The sequence below is a fragment of the Rosa rugosa genome, chromosome 5 (genome assembly GCF_958449725.1).
Source record: "Rosa rugosa chromosome 5, drRosRugo1.1, whole genome shotgun sequence".
NCBI lineage: Eukaryota > Viridiplantae > Streptophyta > Magnoliopsida > Rosales > Rosaceae > Rosa > Rosa rugosa.
The window spans coordinates 20,811,276-20,824,253 of NC_084824.1; the positions used below are offsets into that span (position 1 = coordinate 20,811,276).

Genomic DNA, 12,978 nt, shown 5'->3' on the forward strand with positions numbered 1-12,978 from the left:
CACTATCAAAAGAAGGACATAATGATTCTTGGCGACAAATCAATATTCTTAAACTAAATTAACATTGTATTCTATTGAGCTTTATCCACAGTTCTTAATCCACTAAAGTATATGTTAGACATTTGTCATTCGCTTAGTCACATCGTACGAAAAGAGGATTGGACATTGAGAATTTGTCATAGTTGTCTGATGCTAAAGAATATGACCAAAAACCGAAAAATAAAAAATAAAGCTTGAACTTTAGAAAAGAAGAATCCACACCAAGAGGTGTGTTCCCCATCTATATATACCATAGCAAAATTAGCAATACAATGTTAGGAAAAGTAAAAAAAAAAAAAAAAAATTAAAGTTGAGGAACACTCCCGTTCTACTTACAAAGAGGGTAAGAAAGACCCGCCCTAAACCCTAAAATCACAAAGCACGTACTACTGTGGACCCCATCCCCACCACAGCGACTTGTATTATTCAACTAATGATTGATGCTGATCGATTTGATGCAGGCGCGCACCGCAAAGCAGGTGGGTACGGAAATCCACGAAGCCCTCAGCTTTCCTATTTTAACTGAAAGAATCTGTAGCTCTTGCCCCCCCAGCACGGATATCTAAAATGCTTCCAAACTGTACGGCCACCCAGAATGTAAAAAGCTAGGTGCTTTTACTTAACCGCCTGGTAGCAGCTTCTCCCTTCATAGTCTCAGACCCAGAAACTCCAACAAGAAAGTTACTTTTCTTTTTTTGGTTGTTTTTGATGGAGAAATTTTTTTGTCTTTTTTTTTTTTTTACCATTGAGTCATAATCTACCGTGTTGCAGCAGCCACGGCCGGCATGGACACCGCAAGAGAATTGACACTGGTGGTGCTGGTGCTGCCGGCCGAAGCCGCTGCAGCAACAAAGGCAGTGTCATGAGGAAGAATGGTTGACATTGGGTCTACGAGGAACTTGCTGACGATTCCAGTGGCGGGTCTCGCAACTTGCTTCTCCCACACTCGGTCTCCCTCCCGGCCGCGACGGCGGTTCAAGAAAGCTTCGGTGGCGTCGAGGCGGTGCATGCTCCAGTTCCACTTGCTCCGCAGCCGGTGAATCTTTTGCAGTTGGCGATCGGCCAACGTGCGAGTATTCTTCTTGATGTTCGAAATGGCTTCCATCAACAGCGCTTCTTGAGTCTCTTCATCGTTGCCACACGCTTCGCCGCGCAAGTAATGATGCATCTCTGGAACTCCAATAGCTTTCTTAATCCCGGTGCTATAGTCCTCCTCGTCGGCTGTTGGGTCGAACATTCTCCTCACCTCGTCCACCAGACCACCCACCTCCACCATCCGATCAACTCGCTCCGACACAAACGAGTTGAGCACCCGCGGCGTTACGTCGACCCACAGAAAGCAGCACTCGTACCTCCTCTGAAACTCGGGGTCCTCGTCCACCAGTGCCTTTATGTACGAGTTTGATCCACCGGCGATGATAGGTAACCGGTCACGCTCCAGGATCGATTCAATGGCCAAAGACGCATGATGCTTAAAATCATTAGCTGTGAAATTCGACTCAGGATCCACTGTGCCCAACAGGTGATGTGGTACGCCTTTGCACTCCTCCTCAGTGACCTTGTTGGTGAGGGTGTCCAAACCTTTATAGACTTGCATTTTATCCGAGTTTATGATCTCGGCCGAATATTTTAATGCAAGGTCTATGGCAAGCCTGGACTTACCGGTTCCCGTGGCTCCCATTACTATCACAACCTTATCCTTATTCCGACTGAAAAATCGATCAATGGATAGTCCGGCTGGCGGGTTTTGGAATCTTACCATCGGCTGTATGTGAACTACTTGTTGGCAGGCAGCCATGGAGAAAAGAGTTTGCATTATTGAAACCTGCCAAACAAAATTTAAAACACAGGTATATATAAGCAATTTTAATGGAAAATCATATATCCAAAGTTAATCAAAGGTTAAAATTTTGGACCACCGTACCTTTTAACAACGAAAAACGTGGCGATTTGTTGATAAAAAACTGGCGCTTCACAAACTAGTTTCTTGCTAGCTGCTGAGAAAGAGAGAGGGGAAGATAGCTAGAAAAACAGAAACTACGGGTTTTGGGGGTTTTTTGGATTTTCTATCTCGATAGGTATATGCAAAGCTCGCTTAGCTTAGCTTCCTATGTTCAGAACCACATATACAACTACAAATACTTATCTTCTATTTATATGCAATATATTTGATATTTCCACCGGAGAGAAAAGCTGTGGGGTTTTTTTTTTTTTGGTGAGGAAATGTTTATGACATCAGGAAGATCGATCTGTAATATCGGTCTTGGACCTGAATCACTGCCTAACTACCAAAGCACAAGAGCTGAGCTTTGATATGGATGGAGATGGAAAATACTTGGGCAAAGGATTGTTGGTAGAAGTTTTGCCTTTGACTTGAATGGAGGCAAAGACACATGGACAACGGTGGTGCAAGTTGAGTTGAAGCCTTTGTGCAGAATCAATGTCTTATATATAGTAATGCGCGCGGACCTCTAGTCAAAGGGCTAAATCGGCGAAATTGCTTGTTTAGTGTCGAACATAGGTTAATTAAAAAGGAAAGGAAAATGTCAAGGGACCACATTTTTTTTTTTTTTTTGGAAAAAGTGATCAATTAAGCTGCCTCAAAGCTAGCCCAATGGGCTAAAAATAGAAACACACAACCAGTCTGTTGGACAGGCCCAAACAAACAGAAAGCTAACAAGGAAAATTAATTCCCTCCTGAGTTCCAAAGAAGCCAATATCAGAAAATTAATCCTTAAACAATAATATTAATCCTTAAAACAATAATGTCGAGGGACCACATTGAAAGTATTGAACATCAAGTTTCCTAAGCTAATCAACCATGGACATACATTGCTAATTCCATTTTATAGTAGCTTAAACTTTTGGTGCTATGTTGTATTGTGTTGGGTTGTCTAATTTTTTTTTTTTTTAAAAAAAGGGCTGATGCGGCTGCCCTCAAGTCTTGATTAATGAAACTACAGAATACAAGAGAGGATATAAAGCCTAAACCTCATATTACAATAAGCATAGAGATAATATCCCGAAATAATAACAGGAGTCTCCACAAAATCTATGTATTCTAACATGCACCAATTAGCAAAGAGTGCACGAAAGGCTACTCCATTTGCTTTGACATAGCGGTGACATACCAGAAATATAACTCTATCACGAAAAAGCATCATTACAAATAGCACAGCTTTCCCACTTTGTTACCGCACAAAAACTAACCTGGCGACACTCCTTTTCATCCTGCCACCAGGAGGTTGCGTCCATTTGATCAAATAAATGGCTCGCCACCTTGCTAGACCAGACAAGGCACACTGAGTGTACATACCGGGACAACACCCACGTCGCTTTATCCTAAATTGACAAAGACTTATTACTGACATAAAGCCACCTCTAACTATGATTAAAAAAAACAACAAAAATCAAGAGTAAAATAGTAGGAGCCCAAAGGCAAAGCCCAGACCCAATTACCATTAAGGAAAGGGGCAGCCCAGCATCTAGCCCAAATAACAGTGAGAAATCTCCAGCCCACAACCCAAGCCCAACTCTGCATCAGAACCACTACCCCCTGCCCACCGCCGCAGTCGCATTCACAGTCACAGTTGCACCACATATGCTGGTACATCACCATCGTGGAAGGAAACCCATCGCTGTTGCACCAGCCACCAGCCTAACATCCAAACCAAAGCAGAACTAGGTTGAAACTCCTAACCTACACCACGCTGGGATTGCAGACGAAGCATCGTTCGACCCCATGACCTCCACCCAGATGCTCTTACAACCCGATCTAGACTCGCCACAACCCTCGACGCACCAATCCGTCCACATACCCCACCTATGTATCCTCCATCGATGCGTCGTCACCCTGGGAAGTTTCCTCACTATATATGCCACTGGAATACAGAGTTCGAACCAAAACCATTTAGAAGCCATTAACCACAGCAAAGTACAACCCGTCCGGCTGCGCTCACCACACTCTGACGAGGCCAGAGGCCTGCCTTGGCGTGGTGATCCACTGGACGAGAAACAGCAAGGCAAAACAAAACCTTGGCTTTTTGGAATAGCGCGAGCAGCGCGTTCAACTCTTTTTTTTTTCTAATCTAGTACTTGTGTGGGTTGACTAATAGGATATCAGAGTTTTTGGAAATGTTTTTTCAGTCGTACCACCAAAAAATTCATGCATGATCTGTTACTTCTAAATCTCATATTAAGGGTTGAGATTAAATAAAATACATTTCTAATGTTTATTTCTCAGCCCGACTCTTGATATTAGATCCAATGATTGGTGTTGTGTTATAGATCATCTAGTTAATAACCATGTGAGACGGCCACAACAAACAGTATTCGATTTCGAAAGGTCATGAATTGACAACCTAACTAGCCTCAACCCTAGGTGACCCATTGCACGGGACCCCATTTATTTGATAATTGAGAAATCCCTCTTGTTGTATTACATCGTAGATCGAGTCCAACCTCTAATCTATCCCTTTCTATCCAATTCAAATTTTAGAGTGAAATTATCTTGATGATGGATTTAGATTTTTGGCTACTTTTGCAGATTAGTTGATGATATATCCTTGGGTTCGCCTAATTGATGAATAAGGATGAAGAATTGAGCCATAATCAAGTTAGGTAAGAGGTTTTTCCTCCTTCAATTAATGTAACAAAAATTGATCAGTGGTAGGCCGGGATGTCACTGCCGCTGTTCGTTGCTTCATGAACTCCGATTCTTTGCTTAGGGAAGTGAATGGTACCTTTGTCACTCTGATACCTAAAGTGAAAGAGTTGGAGCATATGCAACAACTCAGGCCAATTAGCCTCTGTAATGTGATATACAAATTGGGGTCCAAGGTATTAGCTAACAGGTTAAAGCCTCTTCTTCATGATATTATAGCACCAAACCAATGTGCCTTCGTTCCCGGAAGACAAATATCGGATAACTCTCTGCTTGCTTTCGAGTTGTCGCATTTTTTGAAGAGGCGTACTGGTAATTCACAAGGTTTTGGAGCTTTGAAATTGGACATGAGTAAGGCCTACGATAGGGTTGAATGGGATTTTATAGAAGCTGTGATGCGCAGTATGGGTTTCCATCTTACCTGGATCAATTGGATTATGGGGTGTGTGCGGACGGTATCATACTCTTTTTTATTGAATGGGGAACCTAGAGGGCGCCTTATTCCATCAAGGGGCCTGCGTCAAGGCAACTCGATATCTCCCTATCTATTTTTGCTTTGTGCTGAAGGTTTGTCCAGAATGTTAACTCAAGCAGAGGGGCAGCAGCGTTTGCACGGGATTTCTCTTGCTTCCGGGGCACCATCTATAAATCATTTGTTCTTCGCTGACGATTCTTTCATCTTTATGAAGGCGGAAACAGCGGAGTGTGATAGATTGAAAGAGATTCTGAAACATTATGAAGAAGCCTCGGGTCAACAAATAAATTTCCAGAAGAGTTGTATCTCGTTTTCCAGGAATGTTCCTCTGGATGTACAGGAAGAGTTGGCTGCTGTTTTTGGGGTGGTCAGAGTTGATAAACATGACAAGTATTTGGGTCTTCCAACCGAGGTTAGCTATTCAAATACGGAAGCCTTCCAATTCATTATGGAGAAGACCAGAAACAAGATGAAAAGTTGGAAAGACAAGACTCTAAGCGTAGCTGGGAAAGAAGTAATGATTAAAACAGTTGTCCAATCGGTGCCTACATACGTGATGAGTTGCTTTGAGTTACCGAAACATTTGTGTCAGGAGATGCATAGATGCATGGCAGAATTCTAGTGGGGGGATTCGGAGAAGGGAAGGAAGATACACTAGCTAGCTTGGGACAAGATGTGCGTTCCAAAAGATGAGGGTGGTTTAGGCTTTCAAAATATGGAGTACTTCAATCAAGCTCTCCTGGTCAAACAAGGGTGGAGGTTAATCAAGTACCCTAACTCTCTACTTGGTAAAACGTTGAAGGCTAAGTACTTCCCAAATAGTGATTTTATGCATGCAACTGTAAGCCCTGGGGACTCTTATACATGGCAGAGTCTTATGAAAGGTAAAGGTCTCTTGGAAAGAGGTATTAGGTACCAAATTGGCTCGGGTATAAATGTTTCTGTCTGGTCAGATCCTTGGATCCCCAGACCATACATATTTCGACCCTATGCAGAGCCTGTTGAAGGCTTGGAGGACTTACGGGTTTCGGATTTGATTTGCCCGGAGTCTAACGATTGGATGATTACTTGGCTAGAGGAGTTGTTCTTTGAAGAAGAAGTTGAGTTGATCCGTAAGATTCCACTTAGTTTGAGAAACCCCGCGGACAAACTAGTATGGCATTTTGACAAGCATGGAATTTACAATGTGAAGAGTGGGTATCATATTGCGAGATGCACTGCCTCTCTTCCTACACAAGCCTCCACGTCCAATGTAGACGGTGATAAGAGATTATGGAAGTTACTTTGGCGAGCTAGGGTTCAACCAAAAGTGAGGAATTTTATTTGGAGACTGTGCAAGAATATTATTCCGACGAAAGCTAGCCTGAGCAGAAGGGTTCAGTTAGATGACCAAGTATGTGTTTTTTATAGATGTGAGACTGAAACCAGTTTGCATGTCTTTAAAGATTGCAATGTTATTGCATGTTTCTGGTTATATAGTTCTCTAGGGCTACGTGCTAGAAGCCATGCAACTACGTCCATTAAGAATTGGGTTCTTGATATGCTAGACATGCTCACCAGGCAACAAGTTGATGTGTTTTTTATGCTACTTTGGACTATTTGGTCAGAAAGAAATAGATTAGTATGGGATGGGGGGACGTTCAACCCCATGCATGCAGTTAGTTGGGCCATGCATTTGCTCTTTGAGAATCAACGTCTTCATCCTCTAAAGGTGCCAGCAAAGAAGACTAGAGGGGTTGCTCCAAAATGGATGTTCCCCCTAGGGGGAGACTAAAAATAAACATTGATGGTGCTTACAGGTGCTCTGATGGGAGAGGTGGCATTGGGGTTGTAATCCGTGATGATACTGGCAACTTCAAAGGAGCATGGTCCAGAATGATCCCTCGTTTGAGTTCAGCTCTTCATAGTGAAGTTGAGGCCTGCAGAGCAGGATTGCTTTTAGCACTTCATCAGGGTTGGAAGGAGGTGGAAATAGAGAGTGATTGTTCCATCCTTGCTGCTGCCATGAATAGCCAAGCGGAGGATAACTCAGAGGTTAGTCGAATTCTTGACGATTGTAGAGACTATATGCAAGCTTTTGATTATATTAGAATTCGCCATGTTTATCGTGAAGCAAATAGTGTAGCTAATAGATTAGCTCACTTTGCTAGTCTAGATCATGTTGTGGATCTTTCTTTAGTTGAGGCTCCTGATTTCTTACAGGATGTTCTCTATGAGGATATTTGTAACGCAACTATGCATGCTCGGGGTATAGGTATTACGTCCCCCCCGATGCGGCAAAATATTATTAATAATAACATGGGAGTGGGGATGAGCCTCCCAGCTTGACTGGGTTCCAAACCCCATTAATTTCAAAAAAAAAAAAATTGAATTTTAGTTATAATTTTTTTTTAGTTTAAACTATCAAGTGTTGCAATTGTTTTAGGCTCTGTTTGACAATTTTTGTTCAAAATTTTAGATTTTATTGTGTTTGGTAAATAAATAAAAAGCAGCTTTAATTGAAAATTATAGGTCACTTGCAACAGATTTTAGAAGCAGCCTAGAGGTTGCTTTTAGAAGCTGTTGTGGATCAAAACACACTCTGCAGTTGTTTTATGTACTGACAGCACTTTTAAAAATATTATTTATCAAATACGAAACTGTTTTAATTCACAGCTAATTATTCTCACAACACAGTAGCAGCAGTTTTTTCTAAAAGTCACAGCAATCCCAAACTAGCTCTTAGTGTTTCTGTTTGCAATTCATAAGGGTTTCCTGCATTTCGACTTTTGTTCAAAAATGCCAAAATCTTAGATCATGCTATTACTATTTTTTCCCTCAACATGCATGAATTTACACACATGAAAATGAAACGAATGTTAGTTTGATATTTACATTATGTACACTTACATTTTTATCACTAAATTCTTGTTGAAGTCGCGTATATACTTCGTCCTTTTATCGTACTCGTTGGTAATTCAAAATCTAATAATACTTGTCTTTAATACATTGGACCTTTTTTTGAAGAAAGTATGGTTCTGTTTCAAGAAATGTTTTCGTATCTAGCTATAGCTATACAGATCGTCAAATGTGTTTAGAAGGTACCTATATCACTTAATATAATTAAAAGTAACTCGAAGTAGGAAGAAATGGGGGTTTAGCGTATGATTCCCTTAACACCATTTGTTAAGTGAGGTAGCTTTTCTTAATTTGGGGTTTAGGTTATGTCCTCATTCCCATATAAAATTATATGGGTGGGGAATGGGATAGCCGGTTTCACAAAGCAGTGGGCAAAGATAATTTTCTTTTCGCGGCTTTGATTCTCCTTGCTGCATATATAAATATATGGTGAAGGGACAAGCTAAAGCACAGTAGGTCATATGAAAATTCACCCTTTTAATATGGTAATGGCCTTTGGTTACTAGTAAAAGTAAAGTTAATTATTCAATAACCAAGAAACATTGTTACACGATTATAACGTCATTAACTTTTTAGTAACAAAAAAAAGAGTCAAAGTCTTTAAAGTTGGTACGTAAGATAATTCTATCAAAAACAAGTGCTCCGAAACCCTAAGGCCGCGTTCGCCGTCTGGTGCAAAATTGGTCTCATCCGGCGGCGCCCGGGCATCGGGGGTGGCCTCCGGCCTCACCGCCGTCTTGGTGAGTGCTACTGGACGAGAGATCGATAGCTACCGCCCTTGGGACTCTGTCGGAGAAGGTTGTTTCTCGGTTTTATCAGTTTTGGTTTGGCTGGGCTAGAGGTGGAGGTGGTGGGTTGTGTCGTTACAGGCTGGTTGTCAATCCCCGTGGAGGTTTTCGTGGACTAACGGCGCCGATTTGGGTTTTTTCGATCGGTGGCGGTGCGGGGCTGTGAGGAACCGGATCGGAGACTGTGTTTGTTTGGTGGTGATGCAGGTCGACGATGTACTCGAGACGGTTGGATCGTTGCCATGGTGGTGTAATCGTGACAAAGCGGGTTGGCGGCAGAGATCAGACCAAACTCGGCAGGGAAGTGACGCATGACGAGGGTTGGGAGCAGATGGTGGACTGGGCCCAAACCAGGTTGATGGGCTGTGGGTGATCTTCTTGGCCGACTACCATTTTGGGCTTCAGGTTGTTGGGCTCGGATTTCTTGGCCCATACAATTTCTCTTTGTTTTAGGGATACTATGTTAGTAGTTTTTACTTTCAATAATTTCCTGAGTTTTCAGGGATCTATGCACTTGATGTGTCTATAGTGCCTCTGGAGTAGTACTGAAGAAGGATTTACGCTAGTCTCTATGAATTTAATGTATAATGAGTGGACCTATTTCTATGTACCACTGTGGGTACTACCACACCTTCTTGATCAGTCTAGTTGAAGACAGCAGAAGGGTATGTAATGGCCATTCTGGCATGCGATGAATACTATTGACACCCATTTTGGGTTTGATTCCGAAAAAAAAAAACAGAAAAAAGGAACCATTAATATTGCATTTTTTTTTAAAGAGGTTTGGAACTCAATCTAGCTGGGAGGTTGAACCCCACATCCGGTTCTATTTATTATATTAATATTTACAACAGGGGGACGTAATACATGTACTCCGTGCCTGAGAATACAACTGAGAATAATTCTTGTAGAGTACATCCTGAATAATAATAGGAGTCTCCTATAATCATACATCATCTAAAACAAACAAACTAGCAAGGTGAACGAGTCGATATGCCAGGGTCGGTCCTGAGATTCTAATGGCTTGAGGCGAAGAATTAAAATGTGGCCTTGACCACTTTTCGATCACATATTCACATCTTAACCGTTTAGTTTTTAGTTATATATGAGTAGATCAACTCTGCAAATTTTCAGTCAAATTGATGATAGTTAAGGTATCCAAAACTGCAATTTACACGAACGAACCGAATCTGTCCAACCTGAATCGTTCGTGTAAATTGCAATTTTAGATGTCTTAACAATCATCAATTTAGCTGAAAATTTACAAAAGTGATCTACTCATATATACCTAAAAACTGAATGGTTAAGATGTGAATATGCGATCGAAAAGTGATCAAAATATGAAAATCTGTTCCTTAAGCTAAGTTAAGGACCTCCTTAGCATAGGAGACCTGTGTGTGTGTGTGTATTATCTTTTCTTTTTGCGCCAAATAACAGTACAAAATCATGTGTTTTGAATAAAATTAAATATAAAATTAATAACAAAAGAAAAGTATATAATTATTTATTCCTACATAAATTTCTGAAATACAAAAAAAGAAGAAGCCTAAAATAGGAAAGCAAGGTCCGAACTGGGCACAAGGAATAAACCATAAACCCTAAACCCCAAGGAATTGACTTAACTAATTGAAAAAATAAACAAAAAGGAAGTGAAACGGGAATAAGGGAGGATAGTTGGTGAGGGCGAGATATAATTTCCACTCGAGCAACACATCACTTTATTTTTATAGAAGCAAAAATATATATATATATATATATACATATATATATACATACATATATATATACATACATATATATATATATATATACTAATATATTACATATATGCATAATTAAATCATTCGAGGCCCCCGAGACTCAGTGGCCTGAGACGGCTGCCTAAGGCGACAGCCCTCAAGGCTGGCCCTACCATCCGCTACACCATTTGCTTCCCTGTAGATGTGTCGAATCTCAATAGATTGGAAGGCTGTCATATAGGACCTACAATCTTCCAAAACTCGGCCAATCTCTGACAAATCATCTCCTTCTCTCTTTAGATCTGCAATAAGTAGGGTGGAGTCACTTTCAATTTCAATTTCATCCCATCTTTGGTGGGTACCAAGTAAAAGGCATGCTCTACATGCTTCAACCTCCATGTTAAACGCCGAGAGAGGCCTAACTAGAGCTACAACTCCCAAGCCTTCATCATTACGAACGACAACCCTAATTCCTCCACAACCATTCTCTTTACGGAAAGCGCCTTCCACATTTATTTTGAGCCTGCCTCGGGGAAGGTACTCCCATCTAGTCAACAATCTCATCTTTTGCAGCATTGAACTTTTATTTGGATGGAAATATGTTTCCACTTTGAAATTTTGAATATGACTTAATTTATCCACATTACAGTAAAAGTAGCTAATTACTATATAATCTTTTGGAGTGCAATTTTTTTTTTTTTTTTTTTTTTTTTGAGAAAAAGGAACCTTTATTGATGATAACCAAAATTACATAACGTGGGAATGATCGGTGGTGGATAAGAACTCCCCACTCTCCTCCCTAAAGCCTAAACCAATTACTGGTCCGTCATCCAGAATGACCTCCATGAGCCGAAAAGGCCCAACCCCTAACCACCTATATCGCCCAAACTCTCGGGCTATAGAGAATCCCGAGAATCTCGATACCACATCATAGACAACCGCCATAAAAACCAACGCCCTCTTCCACACCGTGTCCCAATGATACCAGACTACGTGCAAGGGTCGTTTGTCAGCACATTGACCATAAGATAAAACCGAAACTAAACCAACTCGTCCCCAGGAATGACACCAAATCCATGACACCTCAATTTGACCCAACCCTAGCTCAAAAGAGTAGGGACATACTAATGACCAGAAAAAAATAACCAAAAGCCTAACAAAAAATAAAACTCTAAACAAGACCAGAACAAAACTATTACAGTCATCTTCCCTCTCTCCAATTTCCCCGTCGGCAGACCACCGCCACAAACCTTTCCCTTCGAGCTCACCTCCCCCGAGATACCCAACCAATACCGCAAGCCACACTGATTCACCTGCCTGTTGTCGGTCGAATCCAAATATGGTAATAGATCCATTGCAATCCAAACCACCGAGAAGCAAGAAGGGAATTACCGTGCCCTTCCACCTCGGAACGAAATAGCTCCACCCATCTGTGTCCATCTACCTGGGAACCCGAACCTACCTCTACAACCATCGCCGAACGACCCACCTCCGAACAGAGACCAGCGCCATACGATCCATGGCATACCACCGCCATGATCTGGCCTTTGGCCACTTGCTCTAAGCTTGCACCACCGCCGATTTCCCCATCCACGCCTGCGCCTCTGCCTGAGAGTAGAGAAGAAACGTGCATAGCCCAGACCAACGAAAAGAAGACAAAACCGAGAGTCTCGAGACCCCCATCTCCCGTCCGGCAACACCTGCCACTCGTCGCTGAGGCGGGAAGCCACGGTCGCCGAGGAGGCGCCGTCGGACGAGCAGCAAACTCTCCTTCGCTCTTTCTATAACCTAAGTTTCTTTCCTGTTTTCTCGGTGCTCTAGTTGTGAAATTGTTGGATTAATCTTTTGCGGTGCAAGTTAATTATTATAAGTTAGTTAAAAGTAAGACTTAAGAGTACAAAAGTGAACATACAGAGAACAAATTGACAAGGAAGTTGAGAGGAAGAATAAATAAAAACAACCGTCAACCAAAAAAACAAATAAACAAGAAAAATTATAGCCAGTACACATTTTAGTACATAAAGTGTGTGCGTTGCTACACGGGTAAGTTCCATTAAAAGTATTACGCATGCAATGCATATAATGCAATTAACTTTTTGTTATTGTGAATTTTGCACTACACCAAAAACGTTAACACACAACACTTTTTGCACAACGAAAAAAAAAAATGCGTTGTGTGATGAAGAAAAGTGAATCATACAACATGTTTACTAAACTTACGTTGTATGAGGTGGTTAAAATTCTGAAATTTTTTTTAGAAGGTCATTGCACAATGGTTACAAGAATAATCCGTTGTGTGAATCATAAAAAAAATAGCGGCAGATTTCCTTCCTAGATCGACTCAAATTTGGCTCCAAATTGGTACTACATAGTACA

The 12,978-nt window shown here is 41.4% G+C and overlaps 1 protein-coding gene across 1 annotated transcript; it reads right to left on the reverse strand.

Annotated features, from left to right (window-relative positions):
* Positions 1-753: 753 nt before the first annotated feature.
* LOC133709961 (adenylate isopentenyltransferase 5, chloroplastic) lies at positions 754-2,440 on the reverse strand. Its single transcript, XM_062135924.1, has 2 exons — positions 1,964-2,440; positions 754-1,864 (listed from the first exon to the last, which is right to left on the reverse strand). The coding sequence occupies exon 2, from the start codon at positions 1,853-1,855 to the stop codon at positions 797-799; it is 1,059 nt and encodes a 352-aa protein (XP_061991908.1). The 5' UTR covers positions 1,856-1,864; positions 1,964-2,440; the 3' UTR covers positions 754-796.
* Positions 2,441-12,978: the final 10,538 nt, after the last annotated feature.